The sequence below is a fragment of the Nesoenas mayeri genome (genome assembly GCF_963082525.1).
Source record: "Nesoenas mayeri genome assembly, chromosome: 7".
Classification (NCBI taxonomy): Eukaryota; Metazoa; Chordata; class Aves; order Columbiformes; family Columbidae; genus Nesoenas; species Nesoenas mayeri.
Window position 1 is genome coordinate 37,091,788 of NC_137551.1, and position 25,071 is coordinate 37,116,858.

At 41.4% G+C, this 25,071-nt stretch overlaps 1 protein-coding gene across 1 annotated transcript in view; it reads right to left on the reverse strand.

Annotated features, from left to right (window-relative positions):
• The window catches only part of ADAM12 (ADAM metallopeptidase domain 12), a gene marked incomplete at its 3' end in the record, with an annotated part of 169,097 nt that overhangs the window by 49,373 nt on the left and 94,653 nt on the right, over positions 1-25,071 (reverse strand). Inside the window, exons 4-9 of the mRNA XM_080348278.1 lie at positions 20,575-20,653; positions 17,145-17,221; positions 5,942-6,125; positions 3,647-3,712; positions 2,954-3,025; positions 877-1,046 (exon numbers count right to left, since the gene is read on the reverse strand). Of these exons, the coding sequence (XP_080204404.1) occupies positions 877-1,046; positions 2,954-3,025; positions 3,647-3,712; positions 5,942-6,125; positions 17,145-17,221; positions 20,575-20,653 (648 nt within the window). The remainder of the gene's footprint in view (positions 1-876; positions 1,047-2,953; positions 3,026-3,646; positions 3,713-5,941; positions 6,126-17,144; positions 17,222-20,574; positions 20,654-25,071) is intronic.

Below are 25,071 nucleotides of genomic sequence, written 5' to 3' on the forward strand. Positions count from 1 at the left end.
AAAAATAATGTCTCCAGCTCAAAGAAGGGTTATTTTAATGCAGTGGGAAGTTTATATGCTACTTGTTATAATACATGGCCAAGAATGCAATCATTCCAAACAAAGAGTTATTATACATAGAGAGCAATCAAGTATCTCATGAGGGACAGTTTGGAAGGGCTCATTCTACTCTTACACAGCTAATGTAAGAATATCTACATAATGAGTAAAGAGCTCCTTTTATTTACTAACACATCAGGCACATTTATCTGTAGAATATAAAGAACGGTTCATTGATCAAAAATGATACCTGGCTGAAGAAAGACATGTTTCTCTTGTTTTTTCTTAAGAGTGCTTTTACTTTGAGAATGTCTACTCAATTACTTTAACCCAGGCAATAGCAGCAGCAGGGTAAAAGACATGTATAATTTAATTTTTAAGTCACAAATGAATTGTCTGATTTAGACTGCATTTTAAAGTTTACTGAGGTCTTTCTACCAACAAACAGGCTTAGTGCTGCCTCAGCTCTGCTTCTGGGGTGAGGGCACGACTGCCTTTTGCAGTAACAATTTAGCCTGAGACCAGGTTAAACCGCTCATGAATTCATGCCCATAGTATTTACCAGCTTCTTACACACGTACACTTGTACACGAGTGGTATTCAGGAAAGGCCTACAAGCAACAGGGCTATTGCAGAGCTACGGAAGGAAATTCATCTGAAGAGTCTCCTGAAGAGCTCTGCAAAGTGTTTTCGTGTTGGATGTTTGCAGAGGGGACAGACAAACCGTCAGGGGCACAGACGTTTCTCCCAACAGCTTAGCAACTGGGGAATAAACCAGTACAGCTGTTCTTGTATCACTGCCATACCAGCCGGTACTATATACAGTGTCAAGTCTACCTTATTAGTTGTGCATTGTCATGGGGTTTACGAGGTAGCAGTTTCAGCTTTCTCCAGTCCAGGAACTCATGCAGGCTGGTGAAAGGGTCTTGAGAAATAGAGCACTTATCCATGTCATTCCACACTTCCACTCCGACCAGGGCTACTCGAATATTTAGTGGCCTATAGAACTAATGAGAAAACAAAAATAAAAACATGTTTCTAAAACTCATTTTAGACCACACTGGATTAGAATATGTTAATAAGGACTACAATATGCACAACGTGCACAGGAACCTTTATTGTAGAGGCTTAACTGATCTCTTCTCCAGGGCCAAAGTGAACACCTGATAGGACTGTGTCAGAAAGAGTATTTCCATGACTTAGAGAGAAGAGTTCTGACCTAAATACCCACCAGGCATTCAAAGACATCCAGAGGTGACGCTATTTCTTCATGTCTCACCCAAGTTTGGTATCTTCTGAGATTAAATGTTGTGGCTACCTTCACATGTCAGCTTGAAGGTGACTAGAACAACGTTTGGCAGCTTGTCCTGCACTTTGTGAACAAACGTGTTGCTCCAGCAGATGACTCTCCCTCGCTAGCACCAGTGCAATTCAAGAGGCAGAGGTGACTGTACGCAGCTATGGTTGTGCTTCAATACAATAACTGAAAATTACTCAGCCATCGAGTTTTGCTCACAGCAGATAAAACCAAGTGATTTTGGCACCATGGGCTACCTGTGCTATTAGCACACTAGTAAATGCAACAGTTGCTACAAGAGGGGGAGCCAGAGCAGAATTATCAACAGAGCAGAGATAACAATTCTAGTGTGAGACTAATGTGAAGGATTCAAGAAGCGATCAAGTTCAGATTTGGCTGACAGTCTGAGTAAAGAATATACTAGATCTTTGTCTTGTTTGTATGCATTACAGTCATTTGGATAACACTGGCATTTGCTGAGCATAAATTAAGTATGAAACATAAATATATTGTAACATGCAAAATTAATTTTGAGCAGGTAACATATAAACACCTGTCCTCCAGCAATAAGTCAGCAAGACAATTATGGAAGAGGTGGAGGTGTCTACAGCAGCTTGTTTTTAATCAAGAATGCTTCTCCTTCAGTTATTTCCCTTGAAGTGTCACTTGGCAAGTTCTCAGCTAAATTAAGACTCCCTTCAGTTATAATTTCACTACTGGACGCCTCATTTTTTCCGGCCATACAGCACAACAGAAATAAACTTTAATTTGCTCAAAAAGCACTGTAGAGGACTCTCAGCATTTATTGTTTATGTGAAGAAATTACTCCAAATACAAAAAAAAATCCAGTGTGTGTCTCTTATTGCGCTCACTCAGCCATCAACTCCTGCTTCCTAAAGACCTGCATATTTCTAATTCTGCTATCTTCCTCAGCCATATATATTATTGATCGTATCTTCGCAGGCCTTTTGTTGGCCTTACAATTTGACCATCCCCCGCTGCTGCAAAGGACTTTGCTCTCCAAATTCCTCCTCTGAATAATCCTTTTGCTATGGGCTGTTCCATAGGTGATTATCCCCACTCTCTTCCCAGGTTAATAAAATCCTAGAGCTAAACTGTACATCTCCTTAGGAGATGCACACAGATATATGCATCCTGTGTATAGTCCATGCATTACCGAGAACTGTCAGAGCAGCGCAGAGCTCCCAGCTCAGTACGCTGAAGGGCATATGAAAGGTGTAAGTTTACTTTCTTGGTTTTACGGGTTGTGGAGAAGTATTGCTCTGAAATCCTGCAGTATTAGGAAAGCACAGGGGCAGCTCCTCGAAAAGGTGGGTGGATAAGGAGCTGCGGCACAGGTTGTGAAAGCTGCTGATCTGAGCACGGCGGGTACGCTGGGAGAGCACGATGGGGACACAGCCCCATTGAGAATGGAAATATTGGAAACGTACAGCTTATGCTTACCTGCGGCAAGCTCTTTTTCTTTTTATGAAAGCAAAAGTTTAAAGTTTTAGAAGCTTTCTTCATTTGCTGGTAAAACAGACACTGATTTCAGAGCAATGTTCTTCAGAAAGCATAGTAAGATTTGAAAAAGTGAAATAATGCTTATGTTCTTACCTTATCAACATAGTTTGCAATTTCTATCAGCCTCTGCTTAATTTTTTCCACATCCTTGCCTTGTCTCTGAAACTTCAAATGTAAAGGATTAATATACCAGCAGGACAAATGGCATCGTTTCCCCCATCAGCCACCTTACGGTGCAGCACTGCGAGTGATGTCTGGGGATCCCCGATCTGAGGCAAATTCCCAATGGCTCAGAACAAGCACAGGCTGTGGGACAGGATTTTGGTTCTCACTAAAAGGTTTAAAAATCCCTAAATCACACATAGAAATCTTTCTGGGACTGATGTTTTGTGAAAAAGCGAAGTCTCTCCTGTTAGCTCTTGTGCTGCTTTGTGATTGTATCTACCTAACTAGCACTGTCCAAGGAGACGAAAAAATGAGGTGGTAAAATAACTCAAACCAAGATTTAGATCTTTGGTTGCCGTTCAACTCACTGGAATGTTTCTACAGTTAGTCCCACTTGAGAGTCAAACTCCTTATGAAATATTGCAAGAAATTTTACAATTAACTGTCAGCATTGTCCCATCCTAACAGCGCCTTCCATTGCTCAGCCCTAATTAGGGAAGAAACTTTACTTTGGAAAACCATTGTGTTACAGTCCGAAGCACATTATGTGTGATACCGTGGAAGATGAACTGAGCTACTGGTTTCCCACCCGTGTTCCCCATAACTTTCTAATTTTCTTACCTCGCGATTATCTGCCACAATAACAAGCTCCACATACTTTGTAGTCTTCAGCGTCTCCCTCTTATACTGCCAAAAAAGATGCAAATAGTATTTTATGTTTGCAGTAAGTGACCCTTGGAATCACCTCTCCCTCAGTCCAACACAGCGCTTGCAAGAGGAAATACACAACATCTCAAATTACCAAAGATTTCACTACATACAAAGTTTTATTTTATTCCTTCTCCTTGTGGACGTTTTCCTTTTATCGACCACAACAGAAATGGCCTATGTGGTACTTACAAAAAAAACCCCTCAGGATTTGCTCAGAGCAAGCAGGAAAGCGGGGCAAAGTCTCTCTCAAGCTTTCAGCTTTCTGCAGTTGCAATGTTTGAGTTATCTTCCCTCACAGGAAAATATCATCCCCAGCAGAAAGACTTCGGCTGTTTCCAAGGCACATTTAAAGAAACGATGAGCTGACTTTTAGCAAACATTTCACACAAGAGACAAACTGACTACTAGGAAAAATGAGAGATAAAGGGATATTGAGCGAAGCAGAGAAAAGATCAAGTGGTCAACTGATAAATTATGTAGGAGGAAAAGCCCAAGAACAAAAACTGCAGAAATAAGCAGAATCAACTGTCAGCATCTAGGGAAGCAAACCAACACTCTGAAACCAGAAGGCATCCATTTAGTTTTGTATCTGTATATTTACACAAAACAGCTGGTCACACTACCTGCAGTTCTAAATGCAGGTCTAGAAAAGTCATAGTATTGACCTGCAAAAAGATCACTGAAGAAAATGATTTCGTTATTAGAACTAATTAGAGGACAGCTTCTCTGCTACCCTAAACTTAAATGACCTATTAATGCCTGCAAAAGTTCGGTGATTTAGAGCAGCTGAGCATCTATTCCATCATTCCTCCCTTGCTTCTGGAATAAGACAGTTCAGGAAAAGAGGTCACAGCAGTGTATCTGATCTTCATGCCAGAGCTTAAGGAGCTTAAGCAGATGTATGACCTACTAATGACCACGATTTCTTTAACTAAACTAATTCTCTATAACCTAAAACACGACTAAAGCTTTCCAAAGCAAACTGTTCCTGGGCAAACTGTGCGACCCCCTGCGCTAAGTCAGTGCTGCACATCACCTGCCAGCCACATTTCACAAAGTCTTCTTCACATTCCTAAAGTGTTCCTCTTTATTATCTGCAGATTAGACTTTGAACATCTTACAAAAAGCACTGTCTTTAGAGGAAAGTGACTTCCAAACTCACATGTGATAGTGTTACATAGCCTTCAAACGACAGGAAACGGAAAAAAGCTAAGTTCTATTTGGGCACTATTTATGACCTTAGAAAGCAGTAAAAGCTATTATTAATGAACTAAATGTCAATGATACAAACATGTTACAGGATTTCGCTACATAGGAGGTCTGGCAAATGAGCTCAGGTACATAGTAACACAACTTTTCCTGATACTGGGCTTCTCTGTCACCTTCTTGGGCAACTGCCACCACCATGGGGACACGGTGAGCGCACAGACTTGGTGCCCGTGCCTCATTTGCCACCCAGGTCATCAGCTGTGCCTGGTGATGTGCTGGTTGGGACCCAGGACACCAAAGAGTCAGTGTGTCCCCTCCTGCTGCTCCTGGCACAGCAGCAGATGTGATATAAAGGGCCTGCCACGTCTCACTAAACTTCAGCTGGATCTGCAGTGCTCTGGCGGAGCTTGATTTACCTCCCAACAAAATGTATCAGACATGAGTGAGATGCCACGCAAGGCAAATGACCACGTGGGTGTTGTGATGGACCTGACCTCTCTAGACACTAGAAGTCTAACAGAAATCTGAAATTGATTATGTCGTCCTGATCAGAGGGGTATCCCCAAGGCACCTCTAGTCTTCTTCCAAATGAAAAGTATCACAGCTATCGTGTTCTCTTCCATCTTGAGTGGGCAAGAACTTTTCCAGACATTGCTCAGTGTTCTTATGGGGTCTTAAATTCTTGCTATAATCATCCATGAACCAAAAAGTACTACCACAGTATGAAACTATACACTTTTCTGTGCCATCTCATTCCCACAAAGAAAGTAAAAAGCAAGTTATGCGTGCAGGATCAAGAAAGAGTAAAAAACTTTTAAGTATATGCTCAATTTTAAGCATGATCTTAAGCACATGACATCAACAGAAGCTGATGATGTGTGTAATGTTTTGCAAAGCAGGGACTCTGCAACAGTGAGTTTGGGTGGGCAGTAATATGGAAATGCTAACAGACACACACTCACAAGCCAGAAACATCAAAGTGCCTCATCCACCTACCCTGCCAGCCTGGGAATGGTGCGATGCGTCACCGCCAGCAGCTCTCACCGCAGAGATGTCCAGCTGGTGCCCACAAGATCCTGGGGCTATTTTCAAATTCTCTGCTCGGTAGATCTTGTGTTCGTTTGTAGCACCTTCTAATGGCTCCAGAACGTAGCTTTTGTTTGCAAATGAAATAATTCCCCTGTTACAAAAGAGAACAGAGTAAGATGCATGGTTTTCAAGAGCTAACATATGCGTGTCTGCGACAAAGTTACAACAGGTTTTTATAATAACAGTATGAAAAAGCAAAACGCTGATTTACAATGTCATGGTCGTGTGGAGCAGGAAACATCAAAGCTGTGTATTTGTCACTGCAGTACACTATACTTTAAAAGAAGCAATGGCTCAAAGAAAATTTTCCTCATCTGAAGTGCTGTAGAGCAAAACTGTATCTGTGTTTTATGTTTTCCATTTTCGCAGTGAAGCACGGCCATTGCAGAGTGGAGCAGCGATATGTGTGCTTCTAAGGACCACGGCAAACAGCACTGAACAGAAGTGTGGTGAATGCTTTTGTAAGAAAAAGCAGAGTGAAAGTGTTCATTGTGACCTGCCGTGTGCACTAGACCTCCTAAGCCAAATGCTGATGCAAGCATCAATTCTGCCAGATGAAAGAGGCATTGTAGTATCAAAATGGATTATTAAGTATTGCAGAGTGGGGCAGCAGAATGAACCTCAAATATATTAGCCAGTTGATTCCTGTTTAACTCATTTTACTACCCAAAGTAATAATTTTTACAGCAATCCCACCTGCTCTCTGAGGAGCTCAAAGATTTTCCATCAATGAAAGCACTCTTGTTGCGCTACTTTAAGCTGCAGTATGCAAAGAGGAAAGAGATACAACACCTTGCTCCAAGAACATGTGGAAGAATATAGAACACGTAGCCAATTCTGGGCTTCGTGTGCTGCCTCCTCACTAAAAACCGCTCTCCCTCTATACTCTAGACAACTCACCAAATAAAAGCCATGCTTGGGTTTTTGTCTTGGGTCCCGCCCAATTATTCTGAGCTGCTACAGTAAAACAAAGTTGACAAAAGGCTGAATATCTTTCCAGTTCTTCCCACTGAGGAAGCTGCTGGCACAAGGCTGCTCTCTCAGCTCAGCATAGTAATACAGGCAGCATGGTATAGATGTCCATGGTCTGGGTATGCTGGAATAGGACTTCTGGTATTGTATGGCACAAAGTAGGATGATCTCCAACTATATTGCTGGAACTGGTAATGAGAACTGCAGCTGGAGGACCATGGAGTAAGAAGACTGCTCTGTGCTGTAGCACAACGCAGCATGAAGTGGGTTCACAGACAGGGCTTGGGTAAAATCACTAGAAGATAAAGGAATTGAAATATTCTGTGCCTGACAAGTGTGTAACTTGCATCCTGAGCACATCCCGCTCGCCACGCAGGAGGGTCCCACACAATTCCTGCATCATGCTGGACGTGGAGTTTTGTTGGGTAACTGCGAGACCAAAGAAAGACACCCTTTAAAACCCATTTCTCTCTTCTAAACTAGGAATAAGCATTTCCTTATGGGGCATTGTAAGCATTCATCAACTAGACACTACACTGAACAGTGCACCGAGTTACTGATTTCTTCCCTGTCTGTAAATTATAAAGGCATTAACCCCTAAGCACTGGCAAAGGTTCAGCAGCAGTAATTACAACCTGTATACCAGGAATTCCAATGGAACTTTTAATTAGCCAAGGCATTCTTCCTCAATTCCGCCTCTAAACTACTCTATATTGTCCATATATGCTATTACACAGCAACCATTTTCAGCCCAAAGCCGCCTACATTTTATTAGTGTGTCTTTTTGGTGGATTGGAAGTGTCTGCTCTTTTTATTTCTGTCTGTACTGCAACAAAGGTAAGATACTACAAGCACTGGGAGATCGATATGTGTCTCTATACATTTCTTCTGCAGAAAGCTAAAAAAAGACAAAAAAGAAGGACCCAGAAGCAGGTTAATGACACCATAAAGACTGATTTAAAAATAAAAAGTAAAATTATTAGGAAAAAGCTGCCCTAGCTATTCTATTCTTAGCGAGATATGAAGAAACTCAAAGCCTTTGGCCTCCTGGCCAGCTAAATGAAATTTCCATTCCAAGCTGCCTGCAGTTTTGCTACAAAACATCATTGCCATCAGTTCAGCCAAGCCAACAGGTGAGCCTTTTACCACTAACTAGCACAGCTACAAGTCCAAGAGAAACAAAAAAGCCTGGAAACCCACGACACTGAAAAGGCTGTGCAACAGCTTTACTAATCTCAACCGAGAATCAGGGGCTGGTAACTCATCTGAAGCTTCGTTAGTACCCTTGGCAAATGGGTATTTTATTTACCTGTGGCACAGACACACTGGGTACGATGGATCCCAGCTGGAGAAGCAGCACAGACTGATGGCAGCAACCCCTGCAGCTCCAGCCTGGCCACACTGCAGCACACACAACCCGCCATCCCACTCACCTCACATCCTCCAGTTCTACGTTATTTTCACATCTGCCTTATTCCTTGGAGAATTTAGGAAACTAGGACAACATATTCCCTTTACTCCGATAATCAGCAACTCTACAATCAGTATAATCAAATAAGGACTGTTGTCTTTCCCTTGTGCAATTAATCATTTAATTTAGGAGGCAGCTGGAAGCAGCGATGGAGCCAGGAGTCCATTAGTCACTGTTTGACACGGGCCAGCCTGACCATCTCCCTTTACTGACAACCCCAAACCAACATAAAACCATGGGAGGTTTTATTTTTATTGTTAAACTTTATCCTATTTAGAACATTAACTTAAAAAATAGACTTAAATAATTATTTACACTAGAAACAGACTCAGTAGCACGTTTTTTACTGGGTAAAGAGCATTCTCTTTTTCTTGGTGTTAAGAGCTCATAGCCAAAACATGCCACATCAATGCCAGGTTCCAATGCACCCCTTGTATACCCAGCTGCTGTCTAAAATAAGTGAATAACCATAACAGTTCCACCTTTGCACATGGAGCAATCCCATGGCAAAAAAAAGATATCCTGCAGATGCGATAAAAAGGAAAATATACATTTCATTTAATGCAGACTTATCCTTTGAGTGCTGCCTTGAGGATATCAGCACCTGGCTTGGGACCATTTGTAATAAGATAATGGACATCAAATATGAATTATCTTGGCCAGCTCCCTGGTTTTGACTGATTTTCTTTTCCTACAATTGCATTTTTTTGCTATTCATCAGTGCCAAGCACAGCACCTTCAAACTGTAACTAGCCAAAAGCTCTGGTTTCGCTTCTTGGTGTGCCAGGATGAGACGAACGATACCTGCCAGGCTTTCAGTGCTATGAATTTGATGCAAATAAAATAAATCCAAAACTACCTTTCTCTTGCACTTTTGTCAGGTGTTTCAGAAAAGCCTCTGTTCCTCCTACACTGTTCCTGTGTCTCGCACAGCCCTGGCTCAGCCTCTGCTCCCCAAGACCAGGATGCTGCAACTTTTCCGTTTTTCAGAACGCATTCATGTTGAATAATACAATGTTTTCTAGTGTGGCAAATAGACCGTTTATTAAACTACAGATGTCCAACCAAGAATGACACAAGGAGCTCCAATGGGGTTTCAGGAACCCTGTGAGCGCTCAAGCAGTGGGATTTCCTTATGACCAACTGAAACGTGTGGGATTTCTACCATTACCTCTACCAGGCCAAAGACTGTCAGAACTCATGAGCTAATAAATATTTGGGAAAAATGTAACATGAAGTACACATTTTTTGGTCTCCAGCTATCAAGCTGATAGCATCTGTGTTTTTGCCAGTCCCAAATCACAGTGATGCTGGCAAGTCAGCAACATTTTAAAGAGATAATTCAACCGCTGTCTATAACTAGCGGGTTGTCCTTTTCATCACTGGTAGCAGCGAAGAGGGGAAAAAAAAGAATCGATACCATATAGCATGTCCAGACATGAGTTCACAGGCTCCAAGCCAACTGGGAGCAGCCTCCGTGTGGTCTTGAGCCTGAGCTAATATTTTATTCCATCTCAACAGGGATTGAATCTTGCGCATGTCTGGTGCGCAGCACCAAATAAACCACATCCACGTCACTGCTAATCAGCTCTGAACACAACGACTCATTGGTATTTGCCTACTATATGTCACTATATGCCATAGGCACACACAGGGAATATTTACATGAGATGGCCTATGATGCCACGGCTCTCTCCATCTCAAAGAAAAAGAAATTAAACCATAACTTAAATAATTGTTATTAATTGCTGTTTAACCTGCCACGAATCTCTCAATTAGGGAAGTGCAATTTGATGGAATAATTCCACTATTTAAATCGTTGATAAAGTAAAATGTGATTTTTTTTTCCTCTTTAAAAGAAAAACCAAAACAAAAGCTAATGCAAGGCCAGTTGTATTTCATAAATCAGCAGGCTTTAGGAAATCTCAAAATATAAATGGGATTTTTCTTTTCCAGCTTGTCAGCAGAAGCAAAGGCCCTGCCAACATAAACCATCAATGCATACTTGTCTGAGAAACCATGATGCCGGAGTAAAACTTGGCCAGGACAGCATTATATTAAACTGTGATATATTATTCTGCTGTACTATACAGGGGAAGTTAAGTAAATCAATAAATCTGATATCCATGAGTGCAATTAAACATTTGGTTTTAATGAAGCTCAAAGTTATATGCATTTCTAAACAATAATAATAAAAAGCTCTATTACCACTGGAAGAGGAATGTAGATGTTTTCAGGCTGTAAGAAATTAATTAGACTACACAGGGCTGTCATGTTTACACCCCACATATTCCCCCCGAACACTGTACAGTGCCCGAGTGCCACCTGAAAACCTGCATTCTGTAACTGATGCTGCAGCTTCAAAAGCAAAGGGACCCATCCCACAGCTGTAATACCTATTTCAATGAGAGTTTTAGGTGAACAGACGACAGAATTGGAGCCTTGTGGCCCTGAAGTGTTGTTATGATGCTCATGATGGAGGTAAAGTAGTTCCTCACTAGAGTGGTTTTCAACATGTATATCAGGTGATCTGTAAAATAAGGCATTTTTATGTAGTTTCCTTATCAATTCTAAGTTCTCAGGACTTCGTGTAACAAACTCCCAGGCAAGTCAGCAGACAAACAAACAAAAGAGGAATGAAATAATGAATTAAAGCTTCACTTTTAGTCCATTTAAATAAGTTGCAGATGAATATTATTGGGATAAGTGAAAAGGATGATCTATCAACTGTTTTTCTAATGGGCGAGGTGATCCTTAGATATTTTTCAAATGATCTGGCCATTCTTTAACTTGAAAGAACTGGGAGAAATACAGAGCATGGGATCTGGATGCAGAGACAGAAGCAGCCACGTCTCCCCGCTGCCCTGGGCCACTAGGGACAGGAATTCCCATCTTTCTGCATCAGTTCCCCACCTTTAAAATGGGGGAAAATTTAGTAACCACAAACAATAACTAGATATTGGTGAAGAGCATCACACAAGACCCAAATAATACCATTAGCCTACTACACTGCACATCAGGATTCCATTAAAATAACAAATCCGACCCAAATGAAGCAAGGGCAGTCTCTCAAAGGGAGGTCAAAGCAGTAGCATTATTGGGTTTACATTTTGCAGCAGTGGTAGAGGTGTTCTCACGCAGACACATCATCAGTCAAATAGTTTTACTCCAGCCAGTGCCTTTCATTAACCTGAAAACACATTCTATAGCACAGCATCTAAAATGTAGTCATACCCAGACACTCCTGTAACTCACACTTAATCCTTTCTCGGTGCAAGACAGATTTGTCCAGTGTGAACGCATATTGCTCTAAACTTTGATGCCTGGAATTTAAGCAGGGAGTTACTTGAACTAAAAGCAATAATGCAATTTCATGTCCAGCATTTGGGTTGCAAGAAAAAGTAATTGTTTTATCAGAGAAAGTGTTACACGTAAGATCGACGGGGAGGGTGACAAGATATACCAAGGAAAGTGAGAAAAACCAAGGGAAGAGCTTTTGGCATCAGTGCCAACTTAGGGAGCACGTTTTATAGCACAGTGCAGCAAACAGCGTAACAATATATGAAGGCTTGATTCAAACTTGAACATCACATTAATGCTTACAGGGTGCTTTTCTGAGTCAAAAAATCTATTAAAATAGTTTTAGTTTTGTTTTTTTTCCTAAATTGAGTGTTGTCAGACACACATGCTGGAGAAGGGGCAGGCTCAAACAGGTCATCTCTCCTGTGTGTCCTGGCAGCCCCAGTGATGCTTTGGCATTACTTTGCACCTGGGGACAGCATGCACACAATTGGCAAAAAATGGATGTAATGTTCATCTCAGACCACAGAGGTGATTGTGATCCAGGAGCTGTTCACCACTTGAACAGCCAGAATACAGAAGCTATGAAACCCCAGAAGCTCAATGCTTTCTAATGTTAAGCTTAAAAACCTCGAGTAGTTTCACGGTCCAACAACTTACAAACCGTGCGAGATGTTTATATGAACTAAAAGCTCTTCAGAAAGTATGGAGAAAAAGCAAACATCCAAAACAGTGCTTTTCTCAACTGGGATTTCCTCCTAACTTCTTTTTCTTGGATGAAATCTCCCCTTCTGTGGGGAAATCATGCTTGAGGAGTCATGAGGAATTTAATTCTTTTCTCACTGGTTTCCTACTTCCATCCCTTTTTTCAAACAGTTGATGTCTGGAGTGTCATGTTTAAATCTCCTCTTTAGCTGACTGTGTCTGGGAAGCAGGGAGTTCAGCCAGACCATTGGAATAATGGATGGCTCTAGTATCTGCGGCCTCATGTAGCAGAACTATGTAATCCCATTAAAAACGACTCTCTATTCAGTTCTGGGGCCTTATCCCCATCACTGTCACTGTGGGCACAGCATCTTTCAGTTGCTGAGGGGTAAATGACTGAATACTTTTCATATGTGTGAGTGGGTTTATTAGCTAGCAACTGGGTAACTCCAAGGGATTCTCAGATTTTCAAGGGTGTTTTGGTGTTTCAGAAAGAAAAGGTTTCCTGTGAGATTAGCATCCTTAAACTACTGAGGCATTTGTGAGAGCACCTCTCAGGTTCCCTCCAGCAGTGATGTCGCCTTTGGAGCCACATGTCCCCGTGTCAGCATCCTCCACCAGCCCCTGGACCATGGACATCGTGCTCATCTTCAGCCTGTGTTTTCTGTGCATTTGCTGCATTCTGCACTTGCAGGGGAAGTAATAGGGGAAAAATCATTCAAGTCTATACAAATTCATCATCAAAGACGTCTGTGGTGGCTACAGGCCAAGGCTATTTGCTATAAACTGGAAGAGCCTCCAAGCTAGATAAACAGAAGGGTACTTCCTCGGGACAGGAAGGAAACGACTTGACTTTGTCGTACCTCCACCTTCCCACAAGCTCTGACAGTCTAATTGGTTTTCTTATCCAGATGGAAGCGCTGGAAATCTTGATTATCCATTGTTCCCATTTCGTGCATTCAGCATTTACCGTCTCCTCTCTGCCTTTCAGCTCTTCCTCCTCCGGAGGAGCCAGCAGGATACAGATTACAGCATGATTATATTCTCCTCTAACCTGCATTTTAGGCAGCTATCAGTGTCAATCCAACTATTTATGCCATTGTAATCCTATATGAAGCGAGGCACTCAAATGTTATGTCTGAGAGGATGTAACATAGCTGGAATACATGAGTGCCTGTGTAAAAGAGCCGAGTCTACTCCTCACGTATCTTCCTAACTCACCTCCTCTATCTGCCTGGAAAAAGTAAACTAGTCAAACCTGCCTTAATTTGCAGATTTCACACTTGGTTCTTCCTGTAGCTCATTACACAGTAATCCTGTCATATTTACAAGCTAATAACACATCTTAAATGCTCAACTATGTGGTTGCAAAGTAAGAACCTGATGGCTACAGTAGGTCAGAGCAAGGTCCCTCCAGCTCAGCACCTTGGCCCTGGCCAACAGCAGATACTTAGTGGTAAGATATAAGAATATGACAAATACACCTCAGTTTGTACCCCCAGCTCTGAGAGCATGAGCACTGGAGACATCTTTGGGTTTGACAGCCCTGGAGAGGCTCCCCCAAGTCCCCTCCTCAAATTGGCTCATCTTTTTTGTCTCTACATTGACACCCACCTGTGGCACTGAGCTCCATGGCTTCATTAGGCGGGGAACAAAAAAGTACTCTCCTCTGCTCTAAAGTTTCATTTGATGTCTCCTAATTTTTGGGGTTATGAAAAATATTCAGTAATTGTCCCCTCTTCAGAATGACATTCAACCTCATTTTATCATACCCTTTTCTCCGCCATCTCCTTTCAAAAGTGATAAATCCTAGTCTATTTTCTCTCCTTGGATAAAAGCTGTTCCATACCTTTGATCATGATTTTTGCCCTTCTCTGTATCTTTTCTGGATATAATGCTTCTTTTTTCTGAAACGGGGATGAGAAAACAAGAACTGCATGCACAATTCAAGATGTGAGTGCACTATGGATTTATAGTGGTAATGAAGGTTTTTGTTCTATCCTCTATTTTTGTCTCAGTAATTCCTATGATCCTTTTTGCTTCTGTGACTACCGCTGAGCACTCAGGCTTCAGAGCACGCTGAAATGTGGAACCTATTCTTTATGAAGAGTTTCATGTCTTTTAATGAACTCCCCTAATCTGGGGGAAAAGACACAGTCCCTGCCTATCCACGCCTGGAACAATGCCCGAGGTGTCTGTGTAGCAGGAGTGGGAGGATATTAGTGCTCTGAGATTTCGGTGAGCTAACAGCTTGCACTTCCTTTCATTAGATGTTTTTCAGGCACTTAAACTTTAGTCCCATGCAACAGCTGTCTGAGGTAGGTAAGAATCATTTAATGAATTTCACAGACAGAGAAAAAGAGACAGAGACATTTGTCCAATTCACTCAGAAACTGTCACAAAGCCAGGAACAGGCTGAGAACGAGACCCGTCTTTCCTTCCACCGGCTGCTGCAAGCGAAACTGCGGCCTCAGGGACTGTCCTCACCCAGGGCTCCCCGGCCACACCATGTCTCATGTCCTCACCCCTGCAGCTTGCAGCTTTTAGCATGCCGTGGAAAAACAAGAATCCTTACTCCAGCAAGCTGGTGGGCAAGTACACCATCCCACCCTATCCGTAATACCAGGAAAGTTGCCATGAAGTAGCTTTGAACTGTCCTAATTCCCATTGTATTGTTTAGGCCTGGATCAAGTGCAGTAAATCACAGATTCATTGAATGGTTTGGGTTTGAAAGGACCTTTAAAAGTTGTCTCGTCCAACCTCCCTGCAAGGAGCAGGGACATCTTCAACTAGATCTTTCCACCCAAATTCTCAAGGGACACATTGCCACAATGATGTTTTGGTGGCAGAGGTACACAGTGACGTGTGGGCCTGATTCTGGGAGATGTTTAGTGCTTTCAGAACCTCACTGCAGCTGCTTGGGATTTCACACCACTTGGCCTTTTATCCCTAACCAGTTTTAAGGAGAGGGTCTGGATGGTTCAAGGAGCTGATAGTGCATTATGAAGCCTTTCAAATACACACACTGCTGGCTTAGATCAGGAACAGGTAATGCCTGGAAGTTATTACTATTGGCTATCAGGCTGTGAAATGAATTTTTTGAAGTAAGTCAACAAGCACCCTTATCACAAAATGTTATCACTCATGGGCAATCCTTTAACCAACCTCAGCAGTGAATGCAGCAGCTAAATGGACACGGGTATTGAGATGTATCCTCAGTTTCTCCTGCTGGAGCACAACATGCACTGGCAGGGAAACTTATGAAAAATCGTATTGAAAAAGATGCTGCTATGCTTCTCCTATGGGAAGGAGTCTAATATTGTCAGCTTGCACATTGGGGATTTATCTGCAGTAGTGCCACATGAGCGAAAAATGTCACTGCCAACATATGTTGCCTTGACATACCCGACTACCTAAAACTAAGAAACAACTCTGTGAACTCAACAATTGTAAAAAGAGCACATTAGAAGAGAGAAAATGCATTTCATGTGGAGAAGAGTAACTTCTCTTGAGAGTTCTTCATTTGTTAGGTAGCCCTGGAACAAGACGTTGGTGCAGACTGTGTTTCACACGGTGCAGATTTTCCCAGTGGACCCTGCAGCATTGCAATCCCTTTCACTAAGCTGTGCTTAAAATACCAAGAGCGCTGCGTTATATTTTTACAGACTGAGAACGACTGGTGAATGCAGACCGCCACGGTCCACGCAAGGGCTTAATTATAGTAAACTTGTGGAAGATGCCAGATACATATAAGCGACCAATAAAACCCCCCCTCTCTGTGTGGGAATGAGCCACAGGAATCCCATCCACTCCAGTAAACGGGTCCCTCGCACAGGGAGAGGGGTCCTGGTAACACACTGTTTGCTCTTTCTGCTGCTGTCTGTTCCCAAAGCTCCGTTAGAAAAGCCCTGATAATACCACTGTTGCACAAAATGCTAAATCAAGGGAAAAAGAGTCCAGCTACTCATGCTGTTTGTAGATAAATTAAACAAACCCAGAAAAGGTTGAGACAGCTGGAAATTTGACAGGAAAACTGGGTTTTCCAGGGAGAACGCTAGAGCCAATTTACAGTTAATTACTGTGATTTGGAACAGCTCTGTGAGTAAATACCAGTCTCTGATTGTCCAAGTAGGGAAGATAATTGTTTCCTGAACTGTGTCCATTGTGTATTTAAAATGCTGTCAGTCTGTTCATTTCTCAAACTCAGAAGAGATTTGGTTTTCGACAATGTGAATCTGCTACTCTTCTGTTAACAAGTAGCTAAAACCTGAATGCTGAACATCATACCTGCCATGAACATAATTATTGAGCTCCACAGCCACAAAGCAAACTCTCCTAATAAAGAGGCCGCAGGACAGCGCATGAGTCCACAGCTGCAAAGCAGGACTGGAGGGTCACCGGGCACTGCCAGCCCAAAAATGTGCCAAGCACCACGCTGCCACGGAAGGGTATAGACAAAGATGGGCAGCAAGACAGAAATAACATCATGGAAAACCCCAAAACTGCATTTTCTTTTTTTTCGAAGAGGGAAAATGCTTCTAGAGATTGCATCAACATTTCAAAACCAGGTATCAGTACATTCATTATAAAGTAAAACAACAATTCAACAGATACCAGAATGGTTCCTTTAGGAGCTCACGTGTTACTGCACTCTTGGCTCACCTGAGTCCAGAGCAGGTACTGAGACTGACCGAGGAGCCGGGGAACCCTCGCACGGCGCCGTGGTAATAACAGTGATCCTGATGGCGAAAAACAGAAAACGTTTCAATAGTCACAAATGCTCTTTGCTCTCCAGTTTTCTCATGGTTTTCCATCCCCTTTATTTCAAAGTGATGATCAATTTCAGGCTACGGCATTCAGAACCACACTGAGAGCACCTTTCCTGGCCCGTATTTAACAGTGCAAATAGTTCCTGAGTGGGAAACTTGGGTGTTTTTTAAACCCCGAAGTGCTGGAGCATTTTTGTTTTGTTTTGTGTATTTTTTAAAGAGGCTCAACGGTGTTAAACTGCATGACTGACCACCGTTTTCTGTGTTATTTTATTTGAAGCTAGCATTTAGGATATTTTACAAAATTAAATGAACAAATCAACTGACACATTTTACTACTCTCCATAAACAGATATTTTTATTTAAGGTCATTTACATCTATGTATGTCTATAGGAGAAATTATAGCTATATATTAACGAGATGTATAAAAAACCCAATCCCAACCCTATAGTTTGAAAAAAATCACAGACCAAATGAAGGGGAAGGGAAACAGGTTGGAAAGGAAACCTTCTATTGAATTACCCAACTGAGCTGTATGTTATTAAGAACAACCAATAATAAGAGGGTCTTCTTTTTTGAGAGGCAACAATCCAATTTCATTTTGTGGCTGGGTTATTGTATTTCCTTAATAATCCACTGCTTGGAAAAGCCACCCACAACAGAGATACATTCTCAGCGCACACACGTATCTGTCTGGAATCAAGGTTAATTTTATTGTTGACTAAAGGTTATATTACATTCCAATTATGTGACTGGCTGGAAAGCAATGATTGTGTCACGTCCAGCATTTCTTTTCTCATGGCTCCTTTGAAGCCACCCTGAAACTGGAAACACTGCTGTTAGAGGTTCCTATCGTAGTAGTGCGAAGGGAAATTATTGCTCAGGCTTTAACCTCAGAGTCATCTCACTGGGCCTTTTTATCACTCGGTTCATTCATATCCATCTAGCTGCATTAATTAACATTTTCAGGTTTGGGGCAGCATGGCTTTCACTTACAAAGCCTCACTTAGCAGGCTTCTAAAGACCACCTTGATTTTCTTAAAGTAAGCAATAGCCATAAAAACGCTGAGCAACACAGAATAATTCAGATATTAATTTTCTGCAAATAAGGTGGTACCATGGGAAACATTTGTTTAGGGCATTTGTGTTTCCAACATGAGTAACTGAACACAGAACAGCAACTTCTGATGTTCTAAATACAAATCTCAATAGCTTTTCTTGAAGAAAGAAATGACAGAAATGGGGTAGTGATGTTTTACTCTTGGGTATTTCTGTCATCCATACTCATACATTAGCAAGGATACAGCCTCAACAGAAAGGAGGAAGGACATACACTGAGCTTTCTGGGGATGATTGCTTCAGTCACAACACACATCAAAGCTTTCAGGGTGAGCGTACTATTTCATCGTATTTTAAGATTATCAGTTATATGTGTCTAGTTGATAAGACAGAAGAAAAAATGCCCCCCATCTCAGCACTGACTCTCATACAGTGACCCTGAAACAGTCTGAAATAAAAAATAAAGCAGCTTTATTCTCATCACTTAAAGAATGAGGTAGAGGTGCAGTTCAGAGCTCTTAAGAAGCCAATTTTGGGGGTTGAGCAACACTAGTGTTAAGCAGAGTCCCCACTGAAACAGGGAGGGCAGCTGATATCTCATCCCACCCAGGCTGCTGCTCCACTCTGGTTGTCTTTATCAAAGGTGAATTATGGCAAATGTCCTGATCTTCTTTCACTCTCCACGTACAACTTGTCATTTTATTAACTTTGAGCTCCTTGTTGTGGCCCATTTCACAATTTCTCTGAGGTCCACATGCTATATGATGCCAAAAAATGCAAACTTACCAGACCGTGGCCTGCAACTGGACTGGTAGAAAATTGATTTCTAGCTCAGTAACTCCACTGAACTGCAGGATTTTTTTTCCCACCTATTGAATCTTTTTATCCCTATAAACTAGTATATAAAATGGATGATCCCCTAAAAACAAATAATCATCATGGCTGATTTGTCAGACTTAAAAGAGTACTCTACCCGTACTTGAGATCATTGAATAAATACCAGCTTCTGACAACTGCCATTTTGTCAAGTGCTGTAAATCAGAAAAAGAACCTGGACACCGACTTGGGCGCTAGAGAAACTCCCCACCGACAGCTCCACAACCCTCACTGGCTCCGACTCCCAAGCAGAAGTTGACTAAGCAACTTTTCAATGGGAATCTGGATTTGGTTTCAACTACACACTTTTTCTTGGTAAGGAAACACCTGGCTACCATTAGCTGGACACATATTCATGTTAATGTAGGTTAATCTGTCAGTTCTGTGCTTCCTTTCTTTCCTTTCACTTCCTTGAGGAATCTATACAGCCTCTCTAAAACAAATGACTACCTTCTAGTAAGCTGATTTTGAAGAAGACAGGAGCAAGCAGCAAAAATGCAGACATTAAACATTTCAAAATGATAGCTGTACCTGGGAGCTCTGGGGCTATAATGAAGATGCTGTTGCAGAAGAAAGATGTTATGCATAGAAACGAAGCCTTTCACTGATCCCAGCAATGCCCATTATGGATGGGAACACTACGATGCCTCTTCTGACAGCATCAATAAATAAGTAACGTAACACAACAAATACTTTATAGGACTTCAGCAGATAAAAGATAAATTTTGTAATTAAATAGCTTGCTCCATTGCTCCTAATTAAGGCATTTATACTGTCAGAGGACAAAAATATTACTGCCTTAAAGTATTTTAACTACTGATTTCAATATGGATCATATTAGTCATATATTTATGTGTATATATATCTAGACAGACACACGCACAAATATACACATATATACATAAAGTATATCCACAACAATCTTATGGTCTGGTTTAAAACAAAATCCAATCAAGCAAGCCCGTCTCCCAAAGCCCATTGGTTTCCCCAATGTGGAATGACACTCAAACCTTCGCAATCCCTGATGTGGGTTTCTGCACTATAGGAATCAGATATTTAGGGCTTTCTTCCTACCTGAACCGAGACTTTCCTCCATAACTCATCAACAATGGCTGCGCTTATTATAAAATTTTAATGGGCATATTTCCAAGAAGCTGAATAAATCTTACAGATTTTAAAAGTCACCTGCTTAAAACCCCACAGCTTTCTTTTAATGTCTCTCTCTAAAGATTCATGTGTAGGACCACAGTAGTCAAAAAGGTAACTGAAGGCAACAATAAAAAAAGATCACACATTGAGCTGTTTCATCCCCTGGCTCAGATCCCGGCAGAGAACACTTTGGGTTTTAACGACGCAGCATCATCTACCCACGAAACGCCAACCTTACCTTGTAATTGCGGGTGAGCACCACGTTAGTGCCATCTTTCAAATAATGTGTTTCTGTGAAGCCGCTGGCTAACAGGCCTCTGAAAAAAAAACCACAGCACATGTCATATTAAGGCCACATCACCTTGACTTTGTCCTTTAGCGGTTCTATTTGAGACAGCGATCAAAGCCAAGCGTTAATGACACAGCGACCACCAGGGCTGTGTGTGAAATAAGGAAAAATGTAACTCCCAATGCTGAAGCTGCAGTGCATGAACAATTCCTTCGTTAATTGTGGAAAGACTACAAGTTTCCAGCCTGCTTTTTCTTCCAAATGAGGACTGTGAGCCAGCACATCTCAGTATTGAATCTTCCATGTAATTTTCAACACATTTTGTGTTAAATCTGAATTCTAGACATTTGGACTATTGTTAATTAATGGTGGTTTGTGAAAAAGGAAAATCTTTTCCCTCTGAGACTTGTTTTACTGGATGTGTTGTATTCATCATCAAGTGACCACCCAAATGAAACAAACTTCTTCCACTGACACTCAAGGAAAAACCCTACAGGACTGGATTTATTCTGATCATCTGAAAAGGATATTCACAAATGGAAATCCAATGACTTGAAATTATGTAGCAGGAGACGGTGAAAAGACCATGACCATGATGAGACATTTTGTTCTCATTCTCCCCACACTTCCCCTCCTGCCTTTAGTAATGATCTAAAAAATTGTGCCTTGCAGTTACCATCTTCTGGCCTCTGGAGAGAGGGGCATGTGTGTGACATCCAGGAAAACTTTGCTTTTTTGCAGTAAACTTATGGAACACAGAACATCACCTTTTCTTTTAAGTCTTGTTATTGATCTGTTTTTCAACTCCTTATCTAAAGAGCAGGAAGGCCAGAAGGAAGAAAACATCTTCACATTTAGTCCTAACACAGGCACTAACCTAAGTACCTCACCACAAACATCCACATTTGGACAAACACTCCAGTGAAATGCAAAAGCACAATATTAAGGAAACCAAGATAAGTGCCACCATCACCTTCTGAAAACTGGAGAGTCTGGACTACTGAAAAATCTTTGCCACAGAGTTTCACAATATTCTGTTCCACTTCAAAGAAGTGGTTCTCCCTTGCCTTGTTCATTTGAACAAACCAGGCCCCTTCTTTTATTTAAAGCTGATTAATGCTAAACAATTGCATATATACTAGTGTGAACTAGTACACAGTCTCAGTATGCCTTTCTTGCACTTTGTATAAATGTTAAAACAAAGATTTTAATTGCTGATTTATTTGCATTGCGTTAATATCCAATGACTCAGTCAGGATCAGGACCTGGTTGTGCTGGAACTACACAAACACTTCGTAGAGATAAAACCTATCTTGAAAAGCTTGTATCTTACAGTAGAAGAAAAAGAAAAACAACACTGAATGGAATAATTTAAAAAATAAAAAAAAAAGAAAAAAGAAAAAAGAAAATTAAAAAAAAAGAGAAGGAAATGGCATCGTAAAAAGATGAAGATAGCAAAGACCCAACACAATGAGTATTCAAGTACAGATTATCATTCTACATTTTTCAGTTTGTGGTAAATATCAGCATATCAACAGATACCGAATGTTATAATATGGCAGCACTTGGTGTGTTACAGAGGAACTGCTCCGGTCTCGGCCAAGCACCACACCTAGAGCAGGATTTGATTTCCTAACCCAGCATCCCGCTTTGATTTAGATGTCCGTACATTCAACAATGGGCTCCACAGGGACTCCTCGGATGGCACCTGACACCCACGTTCATCTCACCCCTTGTGCCTGCAGCCTCTGGCAGACCTGCCTGAAACAAAATATGCTGTATCTGTGTTTCCTGCTGTGTCAATTATCACAAAGAGCAGCTGCTTTCTTAATTATCATTATTATTTATATAACACCACTGCTATCTCTTGCAGTTAGCAGGCATTCTTTACCTTTGTAAAGGCAAAAGGTAAGATCCCATCACTGTCGAACCCAGCAGAGTTCTGCTGTGCACATTTTGGAAATGGCATTTCATACAGGATAGCAGATCGATTTTTATTTAATGGGACACAACACCGGCACTGATAGAGTAACACATGTAGCAGAGAGGCAAAGTGATAGAGCAATATACTGGCTTTGTTCTCTGCTATTTTCTCAGTGTTTGACAGCAATGATGATAGAGGTGACCCTCTTGCTTCTGTTCTACCCTCAGGCACAGATTTAGAAAATATTTCATGGCTTTCTAGATTTTAACACCAGAAGGGAGCGCTGTGATGAGCAGTCTGACCTGCTGCATTACCTACGCCATCTGACTTGAATTAATCTTCTGGTACAATGTTATGCAACCAGATCCATTTTCTTATTGCATAGAGCCATTGTCTAGATCTCCCATGATGAAGCAGCTGCCACAAGTGTGATAAGTTTTTAACAGTTAATTAAGTTCAATATAAAACACTGCACTTGCGTCTAGGGTGACTGTGTCAATGTTCAGCTTCCAACCACTGGATCCCATTCCTTTACATCAAGGCTTCTTTTTCATATGAGTCTTTCATGATCAGTTTTGCTTACTACAGCGAGGAAATAGCGCAGATAAACAAATTCCTGGTGTGGCTGTCGGGCACGTTTCATCAGGATGAAAGTTTGCTGATGAAAATACCAACTGAACATCAGAATTCCCAGTGTGAGCAGTAAAAGAATGGCAAGAGCACCAAGATGATGGAGTCCCACTGTTGGACTAATCTAATGAAGTAAAAAGCATGTCCTGATGTAGAAGCCAAAGCAGGATTTCAAATCATGGAAATTTCATGCACCACTAAAGGACCTTTTTAAGAAAATGAGACAGTTTTTCAGGAGTCTGCACTAACACTCCTTCGGTTTAGTAACCAAGACCTCATTCCTGAGACATCTGTTCTCCTGCTGCATGTGGCACCAATCCTGATTTGAGAACAAGGCAGAGGAAAGGGCTGGAGAACCTGGGGACCTCAACAAGACACATCACCAGGGAGTCCAAGCATTTCTGGCACACAAAGAAGCTGTAATCTCCACTTTCAAAATGTCTAATATCTTAAAAGCTGTGTAGCCGAATGAGCACGCAGCATCAGTGTCCAGGGACAGCAAGTCATGTAAAGGCTTTTCGTAAAAGGTTACGGAAACTAAGTGTAACAAGCATTCAAATTCCACAACTCAGTGTGCACCCCTTCACTTTCCAATTAGGGCAATATTGTTTAACATACCAAACAATGAATTCAACATATGTATCTATCAGGTAATTTAATTACCCACCCCCCTGCCTTCCAAAGATATGCAATGTAATGGATTGATTTACATTTCTGTTTCTGACCCACAGTAAAGGAGATTAATAGAGGAAAGTAAATGAATTTAGATGGCAAGCTACTTAACCTAATTGGATCAATGTAATTCTGAAAGAGCAGGGATCAAAATAACATTAATATATCATAGTGCAATTCATCACCATGTCTGGAGTTTCAAATACTCAGCAGTACCAGATGATTACCAGTTTTTTGCACTGCATGAAAAGAAAACAAATGCTATCAAGAACTGCATCAACTGCTGGATACGATGAGAAAAAAACAGTAGAAGCAACGCCACACATTTCTCATTTATTCTCCAGAGATGTAGAAGCACATTTCTTCAGTTCAACTGGTTTTGTACTCAGCCACTATGCTTGTCCACATCATGGATTTTTTCAGTTCCCAGACCCAAATTAACAAGTAGAAGCTTTGATGGCCCAGAAGGACAAGTTTTATCCCCCCGATCTATGACAGATGCAGCAGAGGCTCCTTCATCCTCTGTACATCAGCAGCAAGCTCACCTGGCACATCTGCCGAAACATTTTCAGGTGTCAAGCAGCTTCCACCAACCTAAGCCTCGGGAAGTATGATGAACGTTATTTAAACTTCTAAGCCTCACCTTGTCCAACGTGAAGTCTTAGGTGGTTTGTTCGGGGAGGGGGAAAATGTCTTCTATGAAACACACCAGATTTTTTACTCAATCCATTTAGTGACAGGAATGGTAATTTAACACAGTGCCTCTCACTTGCAAATGAGAAAAATCACTCTCTGCTCTCCAGGCTCCAATATATTATTTTGAAAGGTTATAATGATATTTCATCACCCAGGGAGAGTCAGAAAGATGGAGTTGCAGAAGTCAGACATGGAGAAAATCTAGTGGATCATGTAGATGGCCTCCCTGGAAGCCAAGTACGCTCTACATCAAATTAGGTTCTGTCTCATGGAGCTTCAAATATCAGAAGTGATCCCATCACTTGCAGAGGGAGATTACTCTGTGTTCCAACAGATGTTACTGTCATTATACATTTCCTGATATTAAGTCTTCCCTAGTTTCACTTCTTTACCTTGCTGAAACAATTGCTTTTCCTTCTTGGTACATGCATCATTTAGATAGGTGCAGGTTATTACCAAATTCTCCCTTAATCACCCATGTGCCAAGTAGAACATACCAGGCTATAAAAAAAATGATAAGTCAG